The 27999-nt window shown below is 45.4% G+C and overlaps 1 protein-coding gene and 1 long non-coding RNA gene across 2 annotated transcripts; both read right to left on the bottom strand.

The window, feature by feature from the left end:
* Positions 1–5721: 5721 nt before the first annotated feature.
* Positions 5722–16410, bottom strand: LOC134329464 (CMRF35-like molecule 3). The gene is made up of 8 exons (XM_063010748.1): positions 16350–16410; positions 14881–15195; positions 14576–14671; positions 14449–14496; positions 14258–14299; positions 13476–13574; positions 6945–7003; positions 5722–6807 (listed from the first exon to the last, which is right to left on the bottom strand). The coding sequence occupies exons 1-8, from the start codon at positions 16387–16389 to the stop codon at positions 6457–6459; spliced, it is 1050 nt and encodes a 349-aa protein (XP_062866818.1). The 5' UTR covers positions 16390–16410; the 3' UTR covers positions 5722–6456.
* Positions 16411–18289: 1879 nt separating this feature from the next.
* LOC134329488 (uncharacterized) lies at positions 18290–18665 on the bottom strand. Its single transcript, XR_010014883.1, has 3 exons — positions 18580–18665; positions 18467–18498; positions 18290–18398 (listed from the first exon to the last, which is right to left on the bottom strand). It is a non-coding gene; the product is annotated as an uncharacterized LOC134329488 (long non-coding RNA).
* Between the last annotated feature and the right edge of the window lie 9334 nt (positions 18666–27999).

A 27999-nucleotide genomic window follows, 5' to 3' on the forward strand; every position in this document is an offset into this window, starting at 1 on the left:
GACCGAGCGCTGAAGGTTCCGACCCTACAGACAAGCCACAAGACATCTATGCCATGATCCAGTGACTGTAATCCATTTATTATCCTGCCCCTTTATGCATATTATTATATTAGTGCATCGTGATGCCACTCTTAAGGGGTACGGGAACAAACAATGTACTTATACTGGACTTTGTAGTAATGGGGTCTTTTTTTGATGCTGGAACTCCAACGTTTGGTACTAAATCTGAGCTAGAAGCGGAGACACCAAGACTTTGGAGCTGGTTTTTGGTACTGTAATGGCAACTTTGGTACCTACAATCTTCAGAAGCTTCTGTAGCTGTAGCCTTTGAAAGGAAGTGTTTTGGCAGTAAAATGGGAAGCTTTGATAGTGGAACTAAAACACCCAGTACTAGAACCTTTCATACTGGACCTGGTGTTTTTTTTTTTTAAGGTACCGGACCAAGCCGAGGGACATAAAATAGTCTCCTAGTTTTAGGTCTTCTCCATTGGTACTGGAACTGGAGGCTTTGGTACTGTCAGTGCTGCTTGAACGTTTCCTGTGAGGTGCTGAACTCTGGACCAGAGTAAAACTGTCTGTGAAAGTAAATAAAGGCACTTTTTGTGGTTTCTACTATCTCAGATTGAAGGTGGTTAACCAGCAAGTTTCTGTGGTTTTCTGCATTCACCAGCTTACTGTGGATGTTGTTCGACTCACTGCTCTCGCAGTCGTTGCACGGCATCATGGGAAATGTTGTCTTGTATAGCTGTAACGTGTAGGTGTAGCGTACATGAAATGTGCTCAGCATGAAGGAAGTGGTTAGTCTGGTAAACGCTCACACGGACGCCAGTAGAACCAACTACAATCACCTGGTTACCGGTTCCACGCCACCTCCTCTCCACTCCTGTCTCCTTCGTTCCCGCCGCTATTGCACCACGGTAATGCGGTCACTTTACCTGTCGATCCATGTCCCTATCCTCACCTATGGTCACGAGCTTTGGGTAGGGACCGAAAGAACGAGGTCGCGGATATGCCAAAGCAACCGGGTTGCTGGGCATACTCTCCGTGATCGAGTGAGGAGCTCAGCAATACGGGAGGAGCCAGTTGAGGTGGTTCGGGCACCTGATGAGGATGCCTCCTGGACGCCTCCCTTTGGAGGTATACCAGGCACGGCCAACTGGGAGGAGTAACGGACTGGAATCTGGCCCAACCAAATAGGCACAAATTCTCAAACGCCAAGACTTGAGGCTCTTACAGCTGCAAAGGGGAGTCTTGTCCTGCAATAATCCTCAAATGCTGCAACCCTCTTGGATTTCCCCAAGAAACCTGTTTAATCAATTCAGGTCACTCCAAACTCTTTGATTTTAGTTGTGCATGTAAAAAGAGAAGTTCAGAATTTACAGTTTTGAGAAATGCCTGAATGTCAGACTGGGTAGAGGAAGTCGTTTTTGTTCTGCTTATTTCTGCTTCCTTTGTGTGGTCAAATACAAACCTAATTTTGTATGTTTTATAGTGGAACACAGGTGTCATCTGGAGATGTCTGATTACTAAATTAAATAAAAGTAATAAAATAATCCAGTCCTTTATGTTCTGTAAAGAATAAGGTCGACGAATTAGTGTCCCGATTCCCAAAGGACGAACAGAATACCTGCGGTCTACTAGGACAGGTAAGCAGGAAAGAGGAAGGTGATCAGAAGGTAGAGGAAGTAACAAGGCACTTAATTTGCTGTTTGGGCAAAACCATCCAGACGGCTCTGTAGCTTGAACGAAAATGCAGCTTTTAGGAGCAGGAAAGCTTCGGTACGTCTTCCTGCTCGTCCTCGCGCTTCATCTGATCCCAGGTAAGAACTCGGTCTGCTTAGTTTCATTGTATTTTATTTATAAGGCCAAATTGTGATGGCTAGGCGACTGGGTCGGAGCATCTCCACAACTGCAGCTCTTGTGGGGTGTGTGCTGGTATGCAGTGGTCAGGAAGGGTCATGGGCGGCCAAGGCTCATCGATGCCCGTGTGGTCCGATCCAACAAACTGCCGAAGAAGTTAATGCCGGTTCTGATAGAAAGGTGCATCGCAGTTGCAGGGCTGTTTTGGCAGCAAAAGGACGACCAAGGCAATATTAGGAAGGTGGTCATAATGTTATGCCCGATCTGTGTATATCCTAACTTTTTTGGAAGCTGGGGGTCATTATACGACACGCCCACAGCAAAGAAGATGTGTGAGCTGTGTGGTTCTGTTGGTACCCCATATCTCTACCCACTAGGCTACCCCTGTCCTTATAATGTACCCAATTCCGGAAGAGTCGGGACAGCTGTAATAGGGCAGGTTGTGCCTGCAAGATTTGTATTTAATCAAGTGTCCAGGATGCTGAACCAAGGTAGAACAATACTGTGGCCGAAGTGTTGGCCTATGTGGGGACAGTGGACCAAAAAGGGGTAGAATCAAAGTTAGTAGACGTGACGTGTCTTTTTGTTCTTAGTGTGTATTTATTTTTGATTTGTTTAACTCTGTGTGGTTTTTTTTAATGCAGGAGTGAGATGTAAAAAGCACAATACAGACAAAGGAAATGGTAAGCAACTGTTTTTCAAGCTGGATAATATTTCAATATTTAAAGATAGGAAGGTTTACATCGAAAATAATAAATCAATCAATAAATTGGCGTTGTTCAAGGTACTAGAGATAAAATGATTAACGGAAGGGTAGGAACCCCTGCTGTAATGAGAACTAGAGGTCCTAAAGGTTGTGGAAACCTTTCTCAGAGGGGTGGAGTCTGTTCTAGATGCAAAGAAAGCGCATATGCCCATGGTTTTGCCATTCAGCGTCCAACGACCTTTGGCTACATCGCATAGTGTGGCGCTGAGGTGCAGCAGGTAGTTTGGGAGTCACACGTAAGGATGAAGTGGGATAATGTGGTGTGTAAAGCAAACAAGCAGTGATCGAGCCTGGACGGTGAAGATGTCTATGTTCTTCAGACATTGCAGATCAAAACCAAAACGACAGAACCACCGAAGCACCCAAAACACGCACAACAATAACAACAAGGACCTCAACAATATCGTCATCCTCCTCCTCATCATCTTCATCATCATCTACATCATCATCTGTATCATCATCTTCAACGATGTTATTCCAACAGTCACAATCAGGTAAGAATAGCGGTCGATAAAACTAGCCGTACATCCTTCATTAGACGTTTGTAACGGGTTCTCTCTATTTGCAGGTTCCTCAGCCATCATTGTTCTCTCTGTACTGGTGGTTCTCATACTGGTGGGCATTGTCCTCTACTACTTCTGGAGATGGAAACGGCGGCAGCCCATTACCGGCCCTTGTAATTACACACATTACATTTGGCACTCGGTAGGGCAGGGTAGCTCGGCGGTGAAGATACTGGACTTCATCGCCAAGCTGCCACTGTTGGACCTCTGAGCAAGGTCATACCTGTAGGTCACTTCGTAGGGTGGTCAGGTGGCGCAGGGGTAAAGTATGCACCCCAATCCACAACCGCAAGCCAAATTCCCAAAGGCCTTTCCGAGAGTGGAGAATGTTAAAGCTGCATAGGGGAAATAATGGAGCAAACTCCAGTAAGACACGTCTACATTTCCGTTTAGGTGTCGAGATACCTTCAGCCACATAGTGTAGGTACCCGACTGGTACCCTGGACTCTACATGCTTTCAGAGGTAAAGGGTAACTGGAGCATCTAATGGAAAGACACTTAGATTGACCAACGTCTAGGGTCAAACCTAGCTTCCCAGTACCCATGTCTCACTAGGGCACCCCCATCATCCTGCCGTGCCACCACGCCACTGCTAGTTTAGGAGCACGGATTGTCACCCTATATATCCCTAACACGAGGTCTGCGAGAGGTTTGGATTCCCATTGGCCTCTCAGTTTTGCGTCCACCTCCCAGAACATGCAGAAGGTAGACTGGCTAGCGAGTGATCCTCCATCCTTTCAGAGGATTCCTGCCCTGCGCCCAGAGTTTGTTTTTGTAAACAACGATAATGAGTTGGTACCTGTTTCTGTTTTCTGTAGATCACGGCTCCTCGCTGAGCACCGTTTACGACAATAACATGCAGGTAAAGTATCAAACCACTCAGAGCTCTAATGCAGTGATGTCATAATCAGTGATGTGATGTCATATCATGTAACCGTGCGATTGCTTGGTAGGGTGGGGGAATATGAATATGCACAATATATGCCCATAAGTATGTGGGCAACCCTTCTTATTATTGGCGGGTCATCAAATGTACAAAAGTTTTCAGACCCTTGATGTTTTGGGCACTTTGTAGACGCCCTTTCTGCAGCATTTACATCTGCAGTTCTTCTTGCACGTGTCCATTTGTTTCCTCATCTACCTTTACCGTTTCCCTCCCAGCTCGGACACACCGTCGACGACTACGAGGAGATCAAAGACGCCAAATTCATCGCAGCTCTCTGCGCAGGCGACAAGACTGCCACGCCCTCGGCTCCACCGCTCGAAGCCACGCCTCAGAACCTCTACAGCACCGACGTACACGGTCCCGAGGTTCAACCCGCCCCCTGCACCGCAGGTACCGATCGAACTGCGGATCATCCCGAGAATCCTAAGAAGATGTAGACGTAAAGGTCGCGCTTCCTGAGAACCACGTCCGGTTCGTCTTCTGAGCCGTCCGTATAAATATGATACGTTTATTTCAGCTTGTTGTTGCCTTTGTTTCTGTTCTGTATTTCAAATTAAAGTTGAAGCGACTTTATAGCTGAACGGCATCTGGCTTCTTTATTTTATACTTGAGACTCTGACTCTGGAATTGTGAGCCAGGTTGCCGCTGATATTTTCAAAGCACTACAAATGAGACGAACTGTTTGATTTGATGGGGGGATCCTGTTGTACTAAAACAACAACAGATGAATTTGGGCAGAACAGAAGCACTTATAACCAGGATTGACAGAGAGACTTGACTCTGACTCGTTTCAAATGACTCTGACTCGATTCATGACTCGTAAACAACAAGAGTCTCTAGCATCAGCACGTGTTAACATCAGTTACTTTTGATGTTTAACCTGTTTCGGCTGTCCTAACCCACAACACACACAACGTGTAAATGTTCAAGCCAGCTTCCGGCGTAGTGATGAAGCGTCGCTCCCTACACAGTCTGAAGTTCACTTCATTTGAACATTTTTGTTCCCTTTGTGGAATAGTGGAATACCCTACGTAGTGCACTTCACAGGAACAACCGGGGTGAATGGAACGCTCCTACAGAATCCTTCTGATTGTAATTGTTAGTAAGAAATGCTGTTATTTGCATTTATTCAGTTTGCGTCACACAGATGACGTGGTAATGAAACGCTCGATCGGCTTTCTAACCACTTCCTGTTTTACTTCACAACCGGGAAAAGTTTGGAGGATTTTAATTATAAGCACATTTACAAAATAACGGATTCTATTCCTAATGGGACGCACGCTATAAATGTAATAGCATCTGGAAGAACAGAAGCTCAGGTAAGCAGCGGTTATGATTTTTTTTTTGCTGTGTTTTGGATTTCGGCCGCTGTGACATGATTTATCGAGCGCTTTTGTTTTGCACAATGACTAGAAAAGTAAAACGGCTAAATACAGTCACTAATGTTGTTGTTTTTTATCTGAACTTACAGATTATTTCTTTATTTCTACGCTACATTTCCAATATATGTTTTATGTTTATTATATTGACTCCTGACTTGACTCTGACTCGTATTTTGTGACGGTTCAAGGCTGGACAGTGAAGTATTGACGTAAACTTTCCATTTTTTATTATCGTTATTGCAGCTTGAGTTTAAATACAGGTTAATTTATATAATATAAAGCAATAATATAAATATACAAGAAAATAAAAACAATCATAGAATAAATATAGCAAAATGGGACAAGTGCAATGCTAAACATCGTGCAGTTAAATAAAACAGATTTAAAACGTAATGCTAAGCAAAGCTGTCGGCTGGGCTGGGCGCCTACACGGACAACAGGGTGGGAGCCGGACGAGGGACTCTCTCATAACTGACCCAACCAGGACCTCCGCTGGCCGATTGATGGCGTCTGCGCAGGGTCAAGGGATGTCGGTACTGCACACATGTCGAGGGGGCGTGTGTCAGTCTCGCTCTCCTCAATCGGGCCGGGGATTGGCATCAGTAGAGAGGAAGTGGAACGCAATAAGGGGCAATCTGGGCCATTTCGGGTGCTATTGTCTCCTATCACCACTAGGTGGGAGCAGCGTCTCATGACAGTGGACCCAGAGACATGTTGGCTTTATAATCTTTAACAGTATCAGTTCAGTGATTTATAGACCAGATATAGCGGCTTAGCATCTAGTCGTTAGCTACAAGGTACGGGATTGACGCGTGCCCAATTTAGTCATATCCAATTATCCAGTTTGTATTTCGGCTCAACTGCTGCAGACCTTCACCCCTGACCGTCTCAGCCAGCGGGGGTCGTGACTGCTGCAGTTGTGAGGAACACCCCTCCTCCTCACCCGGTGGCGATATTGACGTTATCGTAGACACACGCGTCCTCCTTCTTGAAGATGACCCTCGGGGCGGCGGCGTCAGCGTCGGGGAAGCTTATCTGCGTGTAGGTTAGGCTACTAGACTCGGGAGACTCGGTGGGACCTGTGGGTAATTGGGCCGTCGAGTAAAAGTCCTGACCGGGGTCGTCTGATGGCTTTTGGGCGACGGTGTACAGACCGTTCAAAGTGGGGCTCGTGGGTAACCCGACGTTGTCGTATAGACACATGGTGGAATCCGAGGTGCTCGCGGGGGGATTGACGCTGGAGTAGAAGGCGTTGTTGACCTCCTCGTAGTCCACGACGTCTGGTGCACCCTGAGGAGGAAGCAATAAAGTCATAATGGTTAAGGACTAGTACTGGACTAATAATCAAAAGGTCGCTGGTTCTAGCCCCACCACTGGTGGTAAATAGCGAGTTCCATTAGTTAGCTGATTAGCATGATAAGACTCACCGGGTTGTTGTTGGAGGAGCCCGGGAGGGATGGTTTGGGTTTTGGGTTCTGTGACATGCCTAGGACAGAACAAACGTTATTTAAATGTTGTGTAGACATTTCACCCCCTTTTCCTCCCGCTAGGGACCCCTAGTGGTGCCCGGCAGCACTGCTATACTGTGCACAGTCTACTGAGCCCTTCCTATACCCCCACACAATTATGCCCACTACACACCCACTCTGCCACCGGTCAGCTGGGCGCCCTCTAGTGGAGTATGTAGTGGTGTGTAGTGGTATATTGTGATTATTTGTGATGTGTAGTGGATGTCTAGTGGTGTGTAGTGGTATATTGTGATTATTTGTGGTGTGTAGTGGGTATGTAGTGGTGTGTAGTGGTATATTGTGATTATTTGTGATGTGTAGTGGGTGTCTAGTGATGTGTAGTGGTATATTGTGATTATTTGTGGTGTGTAGTGGGTATGTAGTGGTGTGTAGTGGTATATTGTGATTATTTGTGATGTGTAGTGGGTGTCTAGTGATGTGTAGTGGTATATTGTGATTATTTGTGGTGTGTAGTGGGTATGTAGTGGTGTGTAGTGGTATATTGTGATTATTTGTGATGTGTAGTGGGTGTCTAGTGGTGTGTAGTGGTATATTGTGATTATTTGTGGTGTGTAGTGGGTATGTAGTGGTGTGTAGTGGTATATTGTGATTATTTGTGATGTGTAGTGGGTGTCTAGTGGTGTGTAGTGGTATATTGTGATTATGTGTGATGTGTAGTGGGTATGTAGTGGGTATGTAGTGGTGTGTAGTGGTATATTGTAATTATTTGTGGTGTGTAGTGGGTATGTAGTGATGTGTAGTGGGTGTGTAGTGTCTGTTCTTAAAGACCCAGTGTAGGCTATGGGTGGTTTTAAATATGCCAACACTGAGCATCTACAGCGCAACCTCAGAATGAACACTGTGTACCCGACACGTGAAAGAAGAACAAGCCAAACTTCCTGTTTCCTCACTATGAGTTATAAATGACGCGTGTTAATCTGAGCTGATGTATGAAGTATGATGTTAATATTCCGGTTTTGCACATCTGCACCACCGCAGGCTTTACGCAACACCGCATCTGCCCAGATTCCGTAATTCTGTGGACACGCTCGTTGCTCACCGGTCCGTGTGTGAAGCGTTAGAACTGAAATCAGCGGTGCGTTAGAGCGAAGCGCCGTGTTCTTAAGCATGAGAAAGGATGTGAAAAATACAGCAGTGTGATTATCAGGGGTCTGTAGTGTTATGTAGTGGGTGTGTAGTGGTATTTTATGTGTATATAGTGGTGTGTAGTTGGTATATATACAATATATACATATATATATATATATACAGTGTATCACAAAAGTGAGTACACCCCTCACATTTCTGCAGATATTTAAGTATATCTTTTCATGGGACAACACTGACAAAATGACACTTTGACACAATGAAAAGTAGTCTGTGTGCAGCTTATATAACAGTGTAAATTTATTCTTCCCTTAAAATAACTCAATATACAGCCATTAATGTCTAAACCACCGGCAACAAAAGTGAGTACACCCCTTAGTGAAAGTTCCTGAAGTGTCAATATTTTGTGTGGCCACCATTATTTCACAGAACTGCCTTAACTCTCCTGGGCATGGAGTTTACCAGAGCTTCACAGGTTGCCACTGAAATGCTTTTCCACTCCTCCATGACGACATCACGGAGCTGGCGGATATTCGAGACTTTGCGCTCCTCCACCTTCCGCTTGAGGATGCCCCAAAGATGTTCTCTTGGGTTTAGGTCTGGAGACATGCTTGGCCAGTCCATCACCTTTACCCTCAGCCTCTTCAATAAAGCAGTGGTCGTCTTAGAGGTGTGTTTGGGGTCATTATCATGCTGGAACACTGCCCTGCGACCCAGTTTCCGGAGGGAGGGGATCATGCTCTGCTTCAGTATTTCACAGTACATATTGGAGTTCATGTGTCCCTCAATGAAATGTAACTCCCCAACACCTGCTGCACTCATGCAGCCCCAGACCATGGCATTCCCACCACCATGCTTGACTGTAGGCATGACACACTTATCTTTGTACTCCTCACCTGATTGCCGCCACACATGCTTGAGACCATCTGAACCAAACAAATTAATCTTGGTCTCATCAGACCATAGGACATGGTTCCAGTAATCCATGTCCTTTGTTGACATGTCTTCAGCAAACTGTTTGCGGGCTTTCTTGTGTAGAGACTTCAGAAGAGGCTTCCTTCTGGGGTGACAGCCATGCAGACCAATTTGATGTAGTGTGCGGCGTATGGTCTGAGCACTGACAGGCTGACCCCCCACCTTTTCAATCTCTGCAGCAATGCTGACAGCACTCCTGCGCCTATCTTTCAAAGACAGCAGTTGGATGTGACGCTGAGCACGTGCACTCAGCTTCTTTGGACGACCAACGCGAGGTCTGTTCTGAGTGGACCCTGCTCTTTTAAAACGCTGGATGATCTTGGCCACTGTGCTGCAGCTCAGTTTCAGGGTGTTGGCAATCTTCTTGTAGCCTTGGCCATCTTCATGTAGCGCAACAATTCGTCTTTTAAGATCCTCAGAGAGTTCTTTGCCATGAGGTGCCATGTTGGAACTTTCAGTGACCAGTATGAGAGAGTGTGAGAGCTGTACTACTAAATTGAACACACCTGCTCCCTATGCACACCCGAGACCTAGTAACACTAACAAATCACATGACATTTTGGAGGGAAAATGACAAGCAGTGCTCAATTTGGACATTTAGGGGTGTAGTCTCTTAGGGGTGTACTCACTTTTGTTGCCGGTGGTTTAGACATTAATGGCTGTATATTGAGTTATTTTGAGGGAAGAATAAATTTACACTGTTATATAAGCTGCACACAGACTACTTTTCATTGTGTCAAAGTGTCATTTTGTCAGTGTTGTCCCATGAAAAGATATACTTAAATATCTGCAGAAATGTGAGGGGTGTACTCACTTTTGTGATACACTGTATGTGTGTAGTGGGTTTTTTAGTGGTGTGGTATTATGTAGTGTAGTACTGTGTAGTGGAATATAGTGGGTATATAGTGGTGTGTAGTGTTGATTAGTGGTATGTAGTGGTTTTTAGTAGATATATAGTGACAGTGGGTATATAGTGGTATGTAGTGGGTTTTAGTAGGTATAAAGTGACATGTGGGTATGTAGTGTCTATAGTGATGTGTAGTGTGTATGTAGTGGAATATAGTGGGTATGCAGTGTTGTGTAGTGTTGGTTAGTGGTATGTAGTTGTTTTTATTAGGTATATAATGGCATGTTGTGGGTATGTAGTGGGTCTATAGTGATGTGTAGTAGGTATATAATGGTATATAGTGGTGTGTAGTTGGTATTTACTGGTGTGTAGTGGTATTTAGTGGCTTGTAGTGGGTATATAGTGATGTGTAGTGGGTATGTTGTGTTGTGTAGTAGGTAATAGTGGTATGTAGAGGGTATACAATGATGTGTAGTGGGAATATAGTGGTATGTAGTGTGTATAGTGTTATATAGTGATATATAGTGTGTATGTAGTGTTGTGTAGTGGTATTTAGTGATATATAGCGTGTATATAGTGTGTATGTAGTGGTATATAGTGGGTATGTAGTGTTGTGTAGTGGTGTTTAGTGATATATAGCGTGTATATAGTGGTATATAGTGTGTATGTAGTGTTGTTTAGTGGTATTTAGTGATATATAAGGTGTATATAGTGGTATATAGTGTGTATGCAGTGGTATATAGTGTGTATGTAGTGTTGTGTAGTGGTATTTAGTGATATATAGCGTGTATATAGTGGTATATAGTTTGTATGTAGTGATATATAGTGGGTATGTAGTGTTGTGTAGTGGTGTTTAGTGATATATAGCGTGTATATAGTGGTATATAGTGTGTATGTAGTGATATATAGTGGGTATGTAGTGTTGTGTAGTGGTATTTAGTGATATATAGCGTGTATATAGTGGTATATAGTGTGTATTTAGTGATATATAGTGGGTATGTAGTGTTGTGTAGTGGTATTTAGTGATATATAGCGTGTATATAGTGGTATATAGTGTGTATTTAGTGGTATATAGTGGGTATGTAGTGTTGTGTAATGATATTTAGAGGTGTGTAGTGGTATACAGTGGTGTGTAGTAGTGTGTAGTGGGTATACAGTGGTACACAGTGTTGTGTAGTGGTATACAGTGGTGTGTAGTGGTATACAGTGGTGTGTAGTAGTGTGTAGTGGGTATACAGTGGTACACAGTGTTGTGTAGTGGTATACAGTGGTGTGTAGTGACATTTTAAGGTATATAGTGGTATATAGTGGGTATATAGTGGTGTGTGTTGATATTTAGAGGTATTTAGAGGTATGTAGTGGTGTGTAGTGAGTATACAGTGGTACACAGTGTTGTGTAGTGGGTATGTAGTGTTATATAGTGGTGTGTAGTGATATTTAGAGGTATGTAGTGGTGTGTAGTGATATTTAGAGGTATGTATTGGTGAGTAGGGGTATACAGTGGTGTGTAGTGATATTTAGAGGTATGTAGTGGTGTGTAGTGATATTTAGAGGTATGTAGTGGTGTGTAGTGATATTTAGAGGTATGTAGTGGTGTGTAGTGGGTATACAGTGGTACACAGTGTTGTGTAGTGGGTATGTAGTGTTATATAGTGGTGTGTAGTGATATTTGAAGGTATGTAGTGTTATATAGTGGTGTGTAGTGATATTTAGAGGTATGTAGTGGTGTGTAGTGATATTTAGAGGTATGTAGTGGTGAGTAGGGGTATACAGTGGTGTGTAGTGATATTTAGAGGTATGTAGTGGTGTGTAGGGATATTTAGAGGTATACAGTGGTGTGTAGTGATATTTAGAGGTATGTAGTGGTGTGTAGTGGGTATACAGTGGTACACAGTGTTGTGTAGTGGGTATGTAGTGTTATATAGTGGTGTGTAGTGATATTTGAAGGTATGTAGTGTTATATAGTGGTGTGTAGTGATATTTAGAGGTATGTAGTGGTGTGTAGTGATATTTAGAGGTATGTAGTGGTGAGTAGGGGTATACAGTGGTGTGTAGTGATATTTAGAGGTATGTAGTGGTGTGTAGTGGGTATACAGTGGTACACAGTGTTGTGTAGTGGGTATGTAGTGTTACAAAGTGGTGTGTAGTGATATTTAGAGGTATGTAGTGGTGAGTAGGGGTATACAGTGGTGTGTAGTGATATTTAGAGGTATGTAGTGGTGTGTAGTGATATTTAGAGGTATGTAGTGGTGTGTAGTGGGTATACAGTGGTACACAGTGTTGTGTAGTGGGTATGTAGTGTTATATAGTGGTGTGTAGTGATATTTGAAGGTATGTAGTGTTATACAGTGGTGTGTAGTGATATTTAGAGGTATGTAGTGGTGTGTAGTGATATTTAGAGGTATGTAGTGGTGTGTAGTGATATTTAGAGGTATGTAGTGGTGTGTAGTGATATTTAGAGGTATGTAGTGGTGAGTAGGGGTATACAGTGGTGTGTAGTGATATTTAGAGGTATGTAGTGGTGTGTAGTGATATTTAGAGGTATGTAGTGGTGAGTAGGGGTATACAGTGGTGTGTAGTGATATTTAGAGGTATGTAGTGGTGTGTAGTGATATTTAGAGGTATGTAGTGGTGAGTAGGGGTATACAGTGGTACACAGTGTTGTGTAGTGGGTATGTAGTGTTACATAGTGGTGTGTAGTGATATTTAGAGGTATGTAGTGGTGAGTAGGGGTATACAGTGGTGTGTAGTGATATTTAGAGGTATGTAGTGGTGTGTAGTGATATTTAGAGGTATGTAGTGGTGAGTAGGGGTATACAGTGGTACACAGTGTTGTGTAGTGGGTATGTAGTGTTACATAGTGGTGTGTAGTGATATTTAGAGGTATGTAGTGGTGAGTAGGGGTATACAGTGGTGTGTAGTGATATTTAGAGGTATGTAGTGGTGTGTAGTGATATTTAGAGGTATGTAGTGGTGAGTAGGGGTATACAGTGGTACACAGTGTTGTGTAGTGGGTATGTAGTGTTACATAGTGGTGTGTAGTGATATTTAGAGGTATGTAGTGGTGAGTAGGGGTATACAGTGGTGTGTAGTGATATTTAGAGGTATGTAGTGGTGTGTAGTGATATTTAGAGGTATGTAGTGGTGTGTAGTGGGTATACAGTGGTACACAGTGTTGTGTAGTGGGTATGTAGTGTTATATAGTGGTGTGTAGTGATATTTGAAGGTATGTAGTGTTATACAGTGGTGTGTAGTGATATTTAGAGGTATGTAGTGGTGTGTAGTGGGTATACAGTGGTACACAGTGTTGATTAGTGGGTATGTAGTGTTATATAGTGGTGTGTAGTGATATTTGAAGGTATGTAGTGTTATACAGTGGTGTGTAGTGATATTTAGAGGTATGTAGTGGTGTGTAGTGGGTATACAGTGGTACACAGTGTTGTGTAGTGGGTATGTAGTGTTATATAGTGGTGTGTAGTGATATTTGAAGGTATGTAGTGTTATATAGTGAGTGTCTGTACCTTGTTTCCTCTTCCTTTGAAGTATCACTATAAATATGAGGAGACCAATCAGAAGCAGCACCAGGATCACACCCACAGCCGTGATGATCACAGTGGAACCTGAAACCATGAAGCACAATCAGAATCAGCCAATCAGATTTAAAATTCTGACCGTTTGTAATGACCAGGACTGACGATGATTCCGCCGGCCACAGCGGAGCCAGAGCGTGGGACATGCACTGAGAGGGCACCGATGGGCGTCCCCAAAATGTCTAGGTGCATGTACCTGACCACGAGCCTGTCGGATGTCCCGTTTTCAAGGTCTTCTGGGAAGCCTTGCTACAACTTTACGACTTTATGGGAATTTGTGCCCATTTGGTCAACAGTGAGATCAGTCAGGCACTGATACTGGAGGAGAGGGAAAGCCCTGGCTCACAGTCTGAGTTCGATTCATCCCAAAAGTCTTGAGTTGGGTTGAGACCAGGGCTCCGATTTATTAAGAGGGTCGTCCATATACTTTCAGCCACGTAGCATTGTGGTTTTGTTAATGCAGCTTGCGACATGACCCGAGCGCTGGCTGTGTGTGTGTGTGTGTTTCCAGGAAGTCGCTGACACTCGCCAAACCACAGCGCCTAGCAACATGGCTACAGCGTTAACACTAAAATATAAAATGCCGGCCTCTCTGGCCTGCGCTGGTTATCATCTGCAGTACCTGCTTTCATCCCGATCAGGGCCGCAGTGGGTCTGGAACCCCCCCAAATAAGCGCCCACGTGTGCACTTCGTGGACGGAACACCTACTGACCTTCAGATCCAGCCTTGAGGTCCGTTAGCGTCGTCTTCCCTCCTGTATGGACAGAATTTGGAAACTCCGACTTTAGAACATGTAATCATCCGTGTATTCATCAGTGAGCCCCCCCCCAGCCGAAAACACGCCACAAAACAGGGATACACCCCGCCCTTCTGGGACCACCAGTGTGATAGATAGGTACGTACCCGTGGATGAAGCAGCGCTGGTCTGGTTAGTTTTGTTTCCTGTGTGAGCTACAATAGAACAGGTACACAATTTACGAATGACGTGACGGAGACGTTATGGAATAGCGGTCAGGTGAGAATGACCTACCTGGGGTTCCTGGAGAGGATTCAGCAGGTGCTGATGTACTGACAGAAGGACTCGTGGTGAAGGGTGTACGAGGAGGTGACGTGATTCCTCGGTGAACTGAGGGGTGGAAATCAAAATAATCATGACTGAATGCAGCTTGAGCAGTTGAGGGTTGAGGGTCTTGCTCAGGGGTCCAGCAGTGGCTACTTGACGATGCTGAGGCTAGACACTTCCTGACACAACCCAAGCTTGGGACCCGCACTAAGGGTGCAGCTCCTAATATATAATGTTCACTATATTATTATCATCATCCATGTGACACTCACCTGTTCTAACCTGTAGCTGAACCTCTGTGTACGCATCACTGATTGTTCTCTGTACTGCACACCAGTACATTCCTTTATCGCCTGGTCTCAGATCAGTGATGGTGACGGTGAAGACTCTGGCTGTTGTGTTGTCTTTCAGAGAGAATCTCCTATCTTTAGCAAATACAGAATCAACAGGAATGTCTTTAATCACAGAACATTTCCCTCTGCACAGATACTTTGTGGAATATTCATATCCAGCTTCGTAGGGGCATCTGATCCGGACTGAGCCGCCGGTGGATCCATTCACTGTGATTATATCAGCAGCAGTTCCAGCTGTGGAATAAAAATAATAATGACGTCAAGCAAAGTTCTGCAGAAACCTGAAGAACCATGTAAAGAACTACACCGATCACACCCTGACCCATCGAGGCCTGGACTCCACCAGAACCCTGAAGGTGTGCTGTGGTATCCGGCACCAAGATGTCAGCAGCAGATCCTTTAAGTTGTTCTCCTGTAAGTTGTGATGTGGGGCCTCCACGTCCCACAGACGCTCGACTGGATCGAGATCTGGGGAATTTGGAGGCACCTCAAACTGGTCGTTGTGCTTCAGCATCATCCTGCTGAACGAGGCCACAGCCAACGGGGAATAGCGTCTCCATGAAATGGTGAACATGGTCTGCAACTATGCTTAGGTAGGTGCTACGTGTGGAAACCAAATAACGTCCACATGGATGGCAGGACACAAGGTTTTCCAGCAGAAACCTGGTGCCATATCAAGCCACCTTCTTCCATGCTCACGTGCCAATTGTTGGTCAATGTGGGCACCCTGACTGGTCTGCAGCCCCATACGCAACAAACTGCTGCCCTGTGTATTCTCACACCTTTCTATCAGAACCAGCATGAACTTCTTCAGCAGTCTGAGCTACAGGAGCTCGTCTGTTGGATCGGACCACACTTGCCACACATGACCCTGTCACCGGTTTACCGCTGTTCCTTCCTTGACCACTGCAGACCGGGACACACCCCACAAGAGCTGCAAATCATCACACTTGTCGATTTTTCCTGCTTCTAACATCAACTTTGAGGGTAAAATGTTCACCCGCTGCCTGATATACCTCCTCACGATGACCGATAGCAAGGATATACAGAACAGTCGTGGAAGCCTAATATTAGCTGTTATCGAAGGAAGTGATCTATTATCTGAGCTCTGTTTGCCACATCCTTATATTTGAAGAAGTCTAAGACTTAACTTCTAAGACCTGGGGACTGACGAAGCCTACAGAACTTCGTACGTGCATCGTGAAGCACTTCCATCAGCAAGGAATGCAGATTCTGATTATACTGGCTATACTGGGTTCCAGAACCTTGCTGCAGACAAATGAGGGTCACCAAAAAGTCCTAAACATTTAATCCTACATGCAGACAAACCCTCCAGCTATCAAGACAAACGTTATCCTGAGCAAACACCTACTTACTTACTACCTTACCTGAGATCAGACAGAAGGTGAAGACGAGGAGACTCTTCATGTTGAACAAGATAAAATGTGGCACTCGTTACACTCCGACGCTGCGCCGGTCCGTTTCTGTGACTGATTCTGCGACTCGCTGCATCTATTAGAGTGATGAAACACTTCTCACTTCCTTTTTTCTGACCGTGTAAGACTTGCAAATTACTCAGCAAGAGCATGTGTGAAAGCTAACGTTGCTGGGCTTACAGACAGTTCTCCTGTGATCCCGTCCTCACCGGCTCTCAGGAAGACGTTTGAGGCGGTCCTTGAGGGCAAGTATGGGCTCACCACCAAAGATACGAACCTTCTCCATGCTGCACGCCAGCGCTCTTATCAGTAACCTCATTACCGTTCTGCTGTGTTGCTCATAAACTTCCCAAAAATAGATGCTACCCAATTTGCATATTCAGCTTCTGCAGAATAGGTGTGGCATCATATTTATATCCTGGACGCCTCCCTTCGTAGGTGTACCAGGCACGGCCGACCAGGAGGAGACCGACCCAGGACCTGCTGAAGGGATCAGACCTGGGGATGCCACCAGAGGAGCTGGTAGAAGCTGCGAGGGAGAGAGATGCCTGGGACCTTCTGCTTGCACCGTCACCATCGAGATGGAACGTAGTGCTTCTCAATCGAGTTTTGGGTTGCTAGCTGATCCTCAAAATAGCGCAGCTCAGTAGACACCTCTTGGGCATCTTCATGAGGACGTCAATGATTGGCCACACTTTAAAAAAAAAAAACAACTTCACAACTTCAAAAAATGAGTCCAGATTAGGGTGGCCACATTCATGGTCACAAAAGGAGGACGTCATACCAGGAACAGAGGGACATGGGCGAGCGGGCGAAATTCAACCACCCAATCACAGACTAGCATTTAGAGGGCGGACCTTCTGCGATTGGCCAGAAGCAGAAGCGTCTGTTTTGATATGTACCTGAGCCAATGACAGATAATATTGATCAGAAATGTAACCAGTTCACTCCAAAAGGAGGATTTTTAAGTGTCCGTCGTAGCGTTGTGTGGGCGGAGGACTGGCAGCTGGAAAACCGGACTGTCCGACCTAAAGCCGGACGCCTGGCCACCCTAGTCCAGATGTTTAACTTGTAAAGAACGATCGTTATGAAACACAGTGAGCATTATTAAAAACCTTTATTAAACAGAATATGCAATTTAACAGCAAAATAGCTTACAAAATAACCAAATAAGTACAAATTAGCAAGCTAGCACGCTAACATACTGCCAGAAAACGACCAGCTCTACTCTCCCCCGGCAGTTCTGGGCTTCCGAACATTGTTCTACATTTATTTTCACATATTTCTCCAGCTAATATTTCTACAATAACAAAAGCTTCACATTCGCGGACCTTTATCCGCTTTACTCGATGCTAGCGATCTCTCGGAAACGTGCCGAGTGCGCATGCGTTAACTAAATGAGTTAGTATTGTGGATCGGAAACGTACGATTGTAAGTTACACCAACACAGAGGAATTAGTTTAGTATTAGTGTAATAAGTTCGAGCGGAATTTGTTGAAATGACTTAATATGACACGGGAACTCGACCTACTCAATTATTTTAGTTCAAATTACTTCTTATTTTAGTTTAGAGAACTGTTTGAAAGTTGGCAGTTAGTGCCGTAATATAACCCGGTTGAGGGGATAACTCTAGCTGGAGCTGACTGACCATCTTGCAAGATGCCCAAACCATCTCAAAGGGGCGGCTTGACTCCAAGGAGAGTAATCCCCTACTTAGGAAACTTCTTAAACATGCGCCAAGGTCCAACCACAAGCCAGTCAGTACTTGAATAAATCGATCAGAATTAAGAATTAAGCTGTTTAGTAGATAAACTGTGGAGTTGCACCGTTTTTAGGCGTTTGCTGCCATGTTGAGGACATAACAGACATAAACATTCATGCACGTGTGTAAAAGCATTTTATTTAACGCCAGAAGTTCTCGTAAACCAGATCGTCGGTTCCTCTTTGTAGATTCTCGTAGGTTTCTTCAGCAGGGGGGTCATCTCCATCAACCTCATCCACCTGGAACAGTAAGAAGTTTAGCGTTTTATTCTGAGGGCATCATGATTAACCCAAGGCTTCGTACTCACCTCTTTGGAGATCTTTGGAGGTTCTTCTTGACCTGCGAGGAAAATAGGTTTTAAATAATGTATCACTTGTGTGTCCACGTGTGTCCAGTGACGTGTGTAGTGTTTAGTAGTACCTCTTATCTTGTGTAGTTTATATAACACAAAGAATAAAACGAGTCCGGTCAGAAGCAGCACGACGACCACTGGGACGACGACGGTGTGAACGGGAGCTGGAATTAAAGCACAGTGATAATGTATGAACGTCTGATCCAGGCTACAGTATCCGAGTAGTTACAGTTATATCCACTAGTTGATTGGTTAACCTCATGCGTACGTTATAGTCGTAAACATGCTCAACATTTTATATGTTCTTGGCAATTTATACTTCTAAGACCATTTTTTAAAAACTAATTACAGATATCTTAAGAGATACATGCAGCTGTATGACAAATTGATTTTACTTTTATACTGTTGCTGGGTGATTCGACTATGTGTTATTGTATTGTGATCATCATTGTTTGTTTTCAGTGCCTTATGTAAATTTGTTTGTATGATTGTTCCTCAAGAGGCTTTGCCTTTTGCCAGGTCGCCATTGTAAATAAGAAGCAGTTCTTAATGACTTGCCTGGTTAAATAAAGGTTAAATAAAAAAATTAAAAAAATAAATATGTTCTTGGCAAGTAAAACCATATTTCAGGTGGTTGCTAGGTTGTTGCTAAGCAGTTGTTATGATACAACACGTCCTGTTATTATCCATCACGTGTTATGACGTCTTGTGATGCGTGTTATGGGATCCATCGCGTGTTATGACGTGTTGTGACATGTTGTGATGTGTGTTATGGGATCCATCGCGTGTTATGAAGTGTTATGACGTGTTTTATGACGTGTTATGAAGTGTTATGACGTGTTATGAAGTTTTATGACGTGTTGTGACGCGTGTTAGGGGATCCATCGCGTGTTATGAAGTGTTATGACGTGTTATGACATGTTGTGACGCGTGTTAGGGGATCCATCGCGTGCCATTACGTGTTATGACGTGTTATGAGGTGTTATGAAGTGTTGTGACAAGTGTTAGGGGATCCATCACGTGTTATGAAGTGTTATGACGTGTTCTGAAGTGTTATGAAGTGTTGTGACGCATGTTATGGGATCCGTTGCGTGTTATGAAGTGTTGTGACGTGTTATGAAGTGTTATGACGTGTTATGACGTGTTGTGACGCGTGTTAGGGGATCCATCACGTGTTATGACATGTTATGAGGTGTTATGAAGTGTTGTGACAAGTGTTAGGGGATCCATCACGTGTTATGAAGTGTTATGACGTGTCATGATGTGTTATGAAGTGTTGTGACGCATGTTATGGGATCCGTTGCGTGTTATGACGTGTTATGACGTGTTGTGACGCGTGTTAGGGGATCCATCACGTGTTATGACGTGTTATGAGGTGTTATGAAGTGTTGTGACAAGTGTTATGGGATCCATCGCATGTTATGAAGTGTTATGACGTGTTATGAAGTGTTATGACGTGTTATAAAGTGTTATGACGTGTTGTGACGCGTGTTAGGGGATCCATCGCGTGTTATGACGTGTTGTGACACGTGTTATGGGATCCATGGTGTGTTGTGACGTGTTGTGACGCGTGTTATGGGATCCATCGCGTGTTATGACGTGTTGTAGTTGCAAGAAATCCCTTTGAGGTGATTTCAGGCGGTTGCTAGGATGTTGCTAAGCGTACATACCCGAGGATAAAGGAGCACCGGTCTGGACGGTGTCGTCCCTTGAGGGAGCTGAAATAAAACACAGGTACAGGATGAACCACGTGACGGACACGTTATGGAAAAGAGGTCAGGTGAGAACGACCTACCTGTGGTTGTTGGAGTGGGTGTGGTCGGTGCTGATGTATGGACAGAAGGAGTCGTGGTGGAGGGTGCAGGAGGTGGCGCGGTCGCTTGAACTGGGGGTGAAACACAAGAACCCTAACTCTAGCACCATTGGTGATTCAAACCCTGGACGCTCGACTTTCATCTATCCAACACTCACCTGTCCTGACCTGTAGGAGAACCTCTGTGTAGATATCAAGAAGTGCTTTCTGTACCACACACCAGTACGTTCTTCCATCGGTTTCTCTCAGACCAGAGATGGTGACGGTGAAGACTCTGGATCTTGTGTCATCAGACAGAGAGAATTTCTGACCGCTAGATTTAATAATGTCCTCATTAGCACAGTCGCCTCTGCACAGGTACTTCAGGTCCCCTTCGCATCCGGCTTCGTAGGGGCATCTGATCTCGACCGAGCGGCCGGCGGATCCGGTTACTGTGATCTTACCGGTGGTTCTAGCTGTAGGACAGAAACCAGAGTAACGTCTCACCATCAAGAAGTTCTACAGAAACCTGGCTACCGAAGAGGTTCGAGTCTCGGCCTTGCTATCATCCAGCCGGACGCCCACACAGACGACGTCTGGCTCGTCCGCGGGAGGGAGGAGTGTACGGGACTGTAGGGATTCCACATGTCCACCGATGTTGATGTTCTGGTTCATCCCAGAGCGGTTGGGTGGGGCTGAGGTCAGGGCTCAGGGTGCAGGACGCTGGAGTTTCTCGCGACTACCTGGGTTACCATAGCAACTGCCTAGCAACATCCTAGCGACCACCTGAAATACAGACGATCTTCCGATTGGCCTCCCAAAGCTCCGCCCACTGGACTCCCACTGTCCACTGATGTTGATGTTCCGCTTCATCCCAGAGCGGTTGATTGGCTCTGTGCTGGACGCTGGAGCTTCTCGCGACTACCTGGGTTCTAACCATCAAAATCCCTCTAAAAGTGCGCCGTGTGGTGGAAACGCGGGTCGGTTCAGAACCGGTTCGAGAACCAGGGTTCTCTGTGACTCTCAGTGCACAACACTTGGCTAATGCGAGGCCAGTGCAAGCCGGTCAGACGTCGGAGCTGCCGCACCGACACAGAAACTCTACAAGTCGTGTCTCAAAGCAGCATAAACGAGGGAGGCTGAACATCTTATTCTACAACCCCAATTCCAATGAACTTGGGACGTTGTGTAAAACATGAATAAAAACAGAATATGATGATTTGCAAATCCTTTTCAACCCATATTCACTTGAATCCACTACAAAGACAAGATATTTAATGTTCAAACGGATAAACTTTATTGTGTTTTTGCAAATATTCACTCATTTTGAATTTGATGCCTGCAACACGTTCCAAAGAAGTTGGGACAGGGGCATGTTTACCACTGTGTTACATCACCTTTCCTTTTAACAACACTCAGTAAGCATTTGGGAACTGAGGACACTAATTGTTGAAGCTTTGTAGGTGGAATTCTTTCTCATTCTTGCTTGATGTACAACTTCAGTAGCTCAACAGTCCGGGGTCTCCGTCGTCGTATTTTGCGCTTCATAATGCGCCACACATTTTCAATGGGAGACGGGTCTGGACTGCAGGCAGGCCGGTCTAGTACTCGCACTCTTTTACTACGAAGCCACGCTGTTGTAACACGTGCAGAAGGTGGCTTGGCATCGTCTTGCTGAAATAAGCAGGGACGTCCCTGAAAAAGACGTTGCTTGGATGGCAGCATATGTTGCTCCAAAACCTGGATGTACCTTTCAGCATTAATGGTGCCTTCACAGATGTGCAGGTTACCCATGCCATGGGCACTAACACCCCCCCCCCCCCCCCCCATACCATCAGAGATGCTGGGTTTTCAACTTAGCGCTGATAACAATCCGGACGGTCCTTTTCCTCTTTGGCCCGGAGGACACGACGTCCATGATTTCCAAAAACAATCTGTAATGTGGACTCGTCAGACCACAGGACACTTTTCCACTTTGCGTCGGTCCATCTCAGATGAGCTCGGGCCCAGAGAAGCTGGCGGGTTTCTGGGTGTTGTTGATATATGGCTTTCGCTTTGCATGGTAGAGTTTTAACTCGCACTTGTAGATGGAGCGACGAACTGTGTTCACTGACGATGGTTTTCTGAAGTGTTCCTGAGCCCATGTGGTAATATCCGTTACTGAATGATGTGGGTTTTTAATGCAGTGCCGCCTGAGGGATCGAAGGTCACGGGCGTTCAGTGTTGGTTTTGGGCCTTGCCACTTACTTGCACAGATTTCTCCAGATTCTCTGAATCTTTTGATGATATTATGGGCTGTAGATGATGAAATCTCTAAATTCCTTGCAATTGCACGTTGAGAAACGTTGTTCTTAAACTGTTGGACTATTTGCTCACGCAGTTGTTCACAAAGTGGTGAACCTCGCCCCATCCTTGCTTGTGAACGACTGAGCCTTTCGGGGACGCTCCCTTTATACCCAATCATGACACTCACCTGTTTCCAATTAACCTGTTCACCTGTGGAATGTTCCAAACAGGTGTTTTTTGGGCATTCCTCAACATTCCCAGTCTTTTGTTGCCCCTGTCCCAACTTTTTTGGAACGTGTTGCAGGCATCAAATTCAAAATAAGTGAATTTTGCAAAAACACAATAAAGTTTATCAGTTTGAACATTAAATATCGTCTTTGTAGTGGATTCAATTGAATGTGGGTTGAAAAAGATTTGCAAATCATCGTATTCTGTTTTTATTTATGTTTTACCCCAGCGGCAATGCTAACGCTGTCTAGACTCTACCGCTGGTACTGGTGCTTATCTTTGGGTGCATTTGCTTATCTGAGATCACACCACTCTTCACACTTCTGACAACTTAGCGAGTGCATTAAAGCTGCATGACGCTGCTAGCATTTTCAACCACCGGGGACTAGAACACTCACCTGTCCTGACCTGTAGTAGAATCTCTGTGTTGATATCAAGAAGTGCTTTCTGTACCACACACCAGTACGTTCTTCCATCGGTTTCTCTCAGACCAGAGATGGTGACGGTGAAGACTCTGGATCTTGTGTCATCAGACAGAGAGAACCTCTGACCGTTAGATTTAATAATGTCCTCATTAGCACAGTCGCCTCTGCACAGGTACTTCAGGTCCCCTTCGCATCCGGCTTCGTAGGGGCATCTGATCTCGACCGAGCGGCCGGCGGATCCGGTTACTGTGATCTTACCGGTGGTTCTAGCTGTAGGACAGAAACCAGAGTAACGTCTCACCATCAAGAAGTTCTACAGAAACCTGGCTACCGAAGAGGTTCGAGTCTCGGCCTTGCTATGGTCCAGCCGGTCGCCCACACAGACGACGTCTGGCTCGTCAGGGGGAGGGAGGAGTGTACGGGACTGTAGGGATTCCACATGTCCACCGATGATGATGTTCTGGTTCATCCCAGAGCGGTTGATTGGCTCTGTGCTGGACGCTGGAGCTTCTCGCGACTACCTGTGTTCTAACCATCAAAATCCCTCTAAAAGTGCGCCGTGAGGTGGAAATGTTGGTCGGTTCAGAACCGGTTCGAGAACCAGGGTTCTTTGTGACTCTCAAGGCCAGTGCAAGCCGGTCAGACGTCAGAGCTGCCGCGCTGACACGGAAACTCTACAAGTCGTGTCTCAAAGCAGCATAAACGAGGGAGGCTGAACATCTTATTCTATAAACAACCCCAGCCGCAATGCTAACGCTGTCTAGACTCTACCGCTGGAACTGGTGCTTATCTTTGGGTGCGTTCGCTTATCTGAGATCACACCACTCTTCACACTTCCTCTTCTGACCACTTTGCGAGTGCATGTTTGAGATGTGTGCGATTAAAGCTGCATGACGCTGCTAGCATTTTCAACCACCGGGGACTAGAACACTCACCTGTCCTGACCTGTAGGAGAACCTCTGTGTAGATATCAAGAAGTGCTTTCTGTACCACACACCAATACGTTCCTCCATCGGCTGCTCTCAGATCAGAGATGGTGACGGTGAAGACTCTGGACCTTGTGTTGTTGTACAGAGAGAACCTCTGACCGTTAGATTTAATAATGTCCTCATTAGCACAGTCGCCTCTGCACAGGTACTTCAGGTTCTCTTCACATCCGGCTTCGTAGGGGCATCTGATCTCGACCGAGCGGCCGGCAGATCCGGTTACTGTGATCTTACCGGTGGTTCTAGCTGTAGGACAGAAACCAGAGTAACATCTCACCATCAAGAAGTTCTACAGAAACCTGGCTACCAAAGAGGTTCGAGTCTCGGCCTTGCAATCGTCCAGCCGGACGCCCACACAGACGATGTCTGGCTCGTCCGGGGGAGGGAGGAGTGTACGGGACTGTAGGGATTCCACATGTCCACTGATGTAGATGTTCTGGTTCATCCCAGAGCTATTGATTGGCTCTGTGCTGGACGCTGGAGCTTCTCGCGACTACCTGGGTTCTAACCATCAAAATCCCTCTAAAAGCGTGCCGTGTGGTGGAAACGCGGGTCGGTTCAGAACCGGTTCGAGAACCAGGGTTCTTTGTGACTCTCAGCGCACAACACTTGGCTAATGCAAGGCCAGTGCAAGCCGGTCAGACGTCGGAGCTGCCGCGCTGACGTCTGAACATCTTATTCTATAAACAACCCCAGCCGCAATGCTAACGCTGTCAAGACTCTACCGCTGGAACTGGTGCTTATCTTTGGGTGCGTTCGCTTATCTGAGATCAGACCACTCTTCACACTTCCTCTTCCGACCACTTAGCGAGTGCATGTTTGAGATTCGTGCGATTAAAGCTGCATGACGCTGCTAGCATTTTCAACCACCGGGGACTAGAACACTCACCTGTTCTGACCTGCAGGAGAACCTCTGTGTAGATATCGTAGCCACTTTTTTCTACCGCACACCAGTACGTTCCTGCATCGTTTGCTCTCAGACCAGAGATTTTGACGGTGAAGACTCTGGACCATGTGTAGTCGTACAGAGAGAACCTTCGATCTTCAGGAGGAGACCCGGATTTAACCGGAATGTTTCCACTGCTCATGGCACCACAGTCGCCTCGGCACAGATACTTTATGTAGTCTTCATATCCAGCTTCGTAGGGGCATCTGATCTGGACTGAGCGCCTGCTGGATCCAGTTACTGTGATTATATCAGCAGCGATTCCAGCTGTAGGATAAAAAACATAGTGATTATAATCGAGCGAAGTTCTAGAGGAACCATGTAAGGAACAGAGGATCCAGAGAAGAGAGGCTAAAGGAATTCCTTAGAACTGCTGCAGACCCTTCAAATTGTGGTCAGGTGACTCTTGTTTGCTTTAATGACCCTTGAGAATTCTCTGGAAATTGATTGGACATACAGCAATCAATCAGGACATGGACATAACACCTCTAAGGTGGGCACGGGCACTTGGACTGGTCTGCGCCTGGTCTGTGACATGAACACGGACGGGTTTATTGATCTGCAGCTTGAGCCACAGTAGATTCTCTTACAGCCTTCAACAATCTCTCAACAGTTGGTGGCACGTCCTTTCTCAGACCTCTCCCCCTTGCTGTTTGGGAGATGCTTCACCCCATGGTCCGGCCATAACCATCTGCTCCTGATCAAAGTCCCTCAGGTCTTTAAGTTTATGAGATCTAGAGCATTCAACACTTGAACTACGAGGAACCTAGTAGATCCCTCAACCTCTCAACCTTACAAGAACATCAAATGCTCCGTCAGGGTTAATCCTGAAACTAGGCTGGTTCCCACACCCAAAACACCCACTGGCGTTTATCTATAGATGCATCTCCTTACCTGAGATCAGGCAGAAGGTGAAGGTGAGAAGAATCTTCATCGTCCTTCAGAATAACGAGTTTATTAAAGTCCGTCACCGTCGGTCGGTCCGTCTCTGGGACTGCACTGTGTTCTTCTGTTCATGGGTACTGAAACACGTCACACTTCCCCTTCTAACTTGATAAAACACGTTAACCCCCTAGCGAGTGCATGTGCGAAGTGTGTGAGTGTGAAGCTGTAGCACAGACGCTAATAAAAATAACTGATGACAGATGAGTGCTGCATGTTCTGCTAACGCTACGTGTCCACTCGTTCCGGTTGGTGGTCTGTTTGGTGGGTCAGTCTATCCCGGGCTTGAATCTCACGGACTGTGACTGTGCGCGGACACGATTGGTCCAGGAGGAAGTGGGGACGGGTGGCTGAGACGGTCTAGCCTGTGGGACGTCCCAAGCCCAGAAATGAGAAGGTTGCATCAGAAAGGGCGTCTGACCTACCAATGCAACTAGAGGTCAAATGAACGTGGTCACCTCTGCTAATTACTACGTTCATCCGTACATTTAAGCATCATTTGATTATTATTATTATCATCAATATCATCATACGATTTCCTTTGGGATGAGTGTCCCAACATTTAACCCATTAAGCACTTCTTTAAGAGCATTCAGGACAAAGGCGCTGTACTTATTAGGTTTCCGATATTTTGTCCACCTCTGCGATCGTCAGACCCATCCTGGTCTGCAACCAAAAGCTACCTGCTGCCACCTAGTGTACAAGACAAGATCAGGACTCAGAATGGAAGGAATAATATCATATCATGGTACCACTTTATTATGATTTATTATTACTACTTTATTATTCATTATTATTATTATTATTATCATTAATATCATAATATCCCAACATTTAACCCGTTTAGCAATTCTATAAGAGCATTCAGAACCAAGAAAGAAGCAAAACACTGGCGTTTTACTTATTACGTCCTAGTGACGTCATAGTAATGCAGGTTTCTGATATTTTGTCCATCCTAGTCTGCAACCAAAAGCTATCTGCTGCCATCTAGTGTACAAGACAAGATCAGGACTCAGAATTCAATAAATAATTCTGATCGTTCTGTCCTTTCTGTGACCTGTTTCAGGACATTTGTGACGCAGATGTTCCCAGTATCGGTGTCTGAGGTGCAGATGACGGTCAGACTGGTAAGGTAAGATTTATTTTTGACGTCTAGGATGAAAAAACACACGTGTAAAAACACCAAACATTAAAATAACGTGGTGACGTCCAGGCTTAGCTAGACAGTATAGACACCAGGTCCTGGGTCTGCCCTGGGGTCTCTGCAGATGTGCCTGGGCAACTCTAGTAGGAGCTGACTGACCATCTTGCAAGACGCCCAAACCACCTTAAAGGGGCAGCAGCTTGACCCCAAGTGTCCCTTGAACTCCTGCTGAACTCCTCACTCTGTCACATGGAGTAACCCCCTACATAGGAAGCTCATTTCTTCTTTTCTTGGTGAGGTTCACGGTGGAAACAGGTTGAGAAGGTATCCCTAAACTCATCTTGGGGGATTCCCAGATGTCATCAAGCCAACTGTAGGACAGTAAGCTAGACAGTACAGTCCCAACAGTGGGTCCTGGGTCTGCCCTGGGGTCTCTAAGGATGTGCCTGGGCAACTCTAATTGGAGCTGACTGACCATCTTGCAAGACGCCCAAACCATCTCAAAGGGGCGGCTTGACTCCAAGGAGAGTTATCCCCTAGTTGGGAAACTTCTCAAAAATGCACCAAGGTCCAACCACAAGCCAGTCAGTACTTGAATAAATCGATCAGAAATAAGAATAAAGCTGTTTAGTAGATAAACTGTGGAGTTGCACCGTTTTTAGGCGTTTGCTGCCATCTTGAGGACATAACAGACATAAACATTCATGCATGTGTGTAAAAGCATTTTATTTAACGTCGG

The sequence above is a fragment of the Trichomycterus rosablanca genome, chromosome 15 (assembly GCF_030014385.1).
Source record: "Trichomycterus rosablanca isolate fTriRos1 chromosome 15, fTriRos1.hap1, whole genome shotgun sequence".
Lineage (NCBI taxonomy): Eukaryota > Metazoa > Chordata > Actinopteri > Siluriformes > Trichomycteridae > Trichomycterus > Trichomycterus rosablanca.

Coding starts and splice junctions, on each gene's coding strand:
- LOC134329464 (XM_063010748.1), bottom strand. CDS start 16,389: ATGAAGAGTCTCCTCGTCTTCACCTTCTGTCTGATCTCAG. Junction 14,672..14,880: donor TCAGCTACAGGTTAGAACAG/GTGAGTGTCACA, acceptor TCCACCCCTCAG/TTCACCGAGGAATCACGTCA. Junction 7,004..13,475: donor TCAAAGGAAGAGGAAACAAG/GTACAGACACTC, acceptor GTTCTGTCCTAG/GCATGTCACAGAACCCAAAA.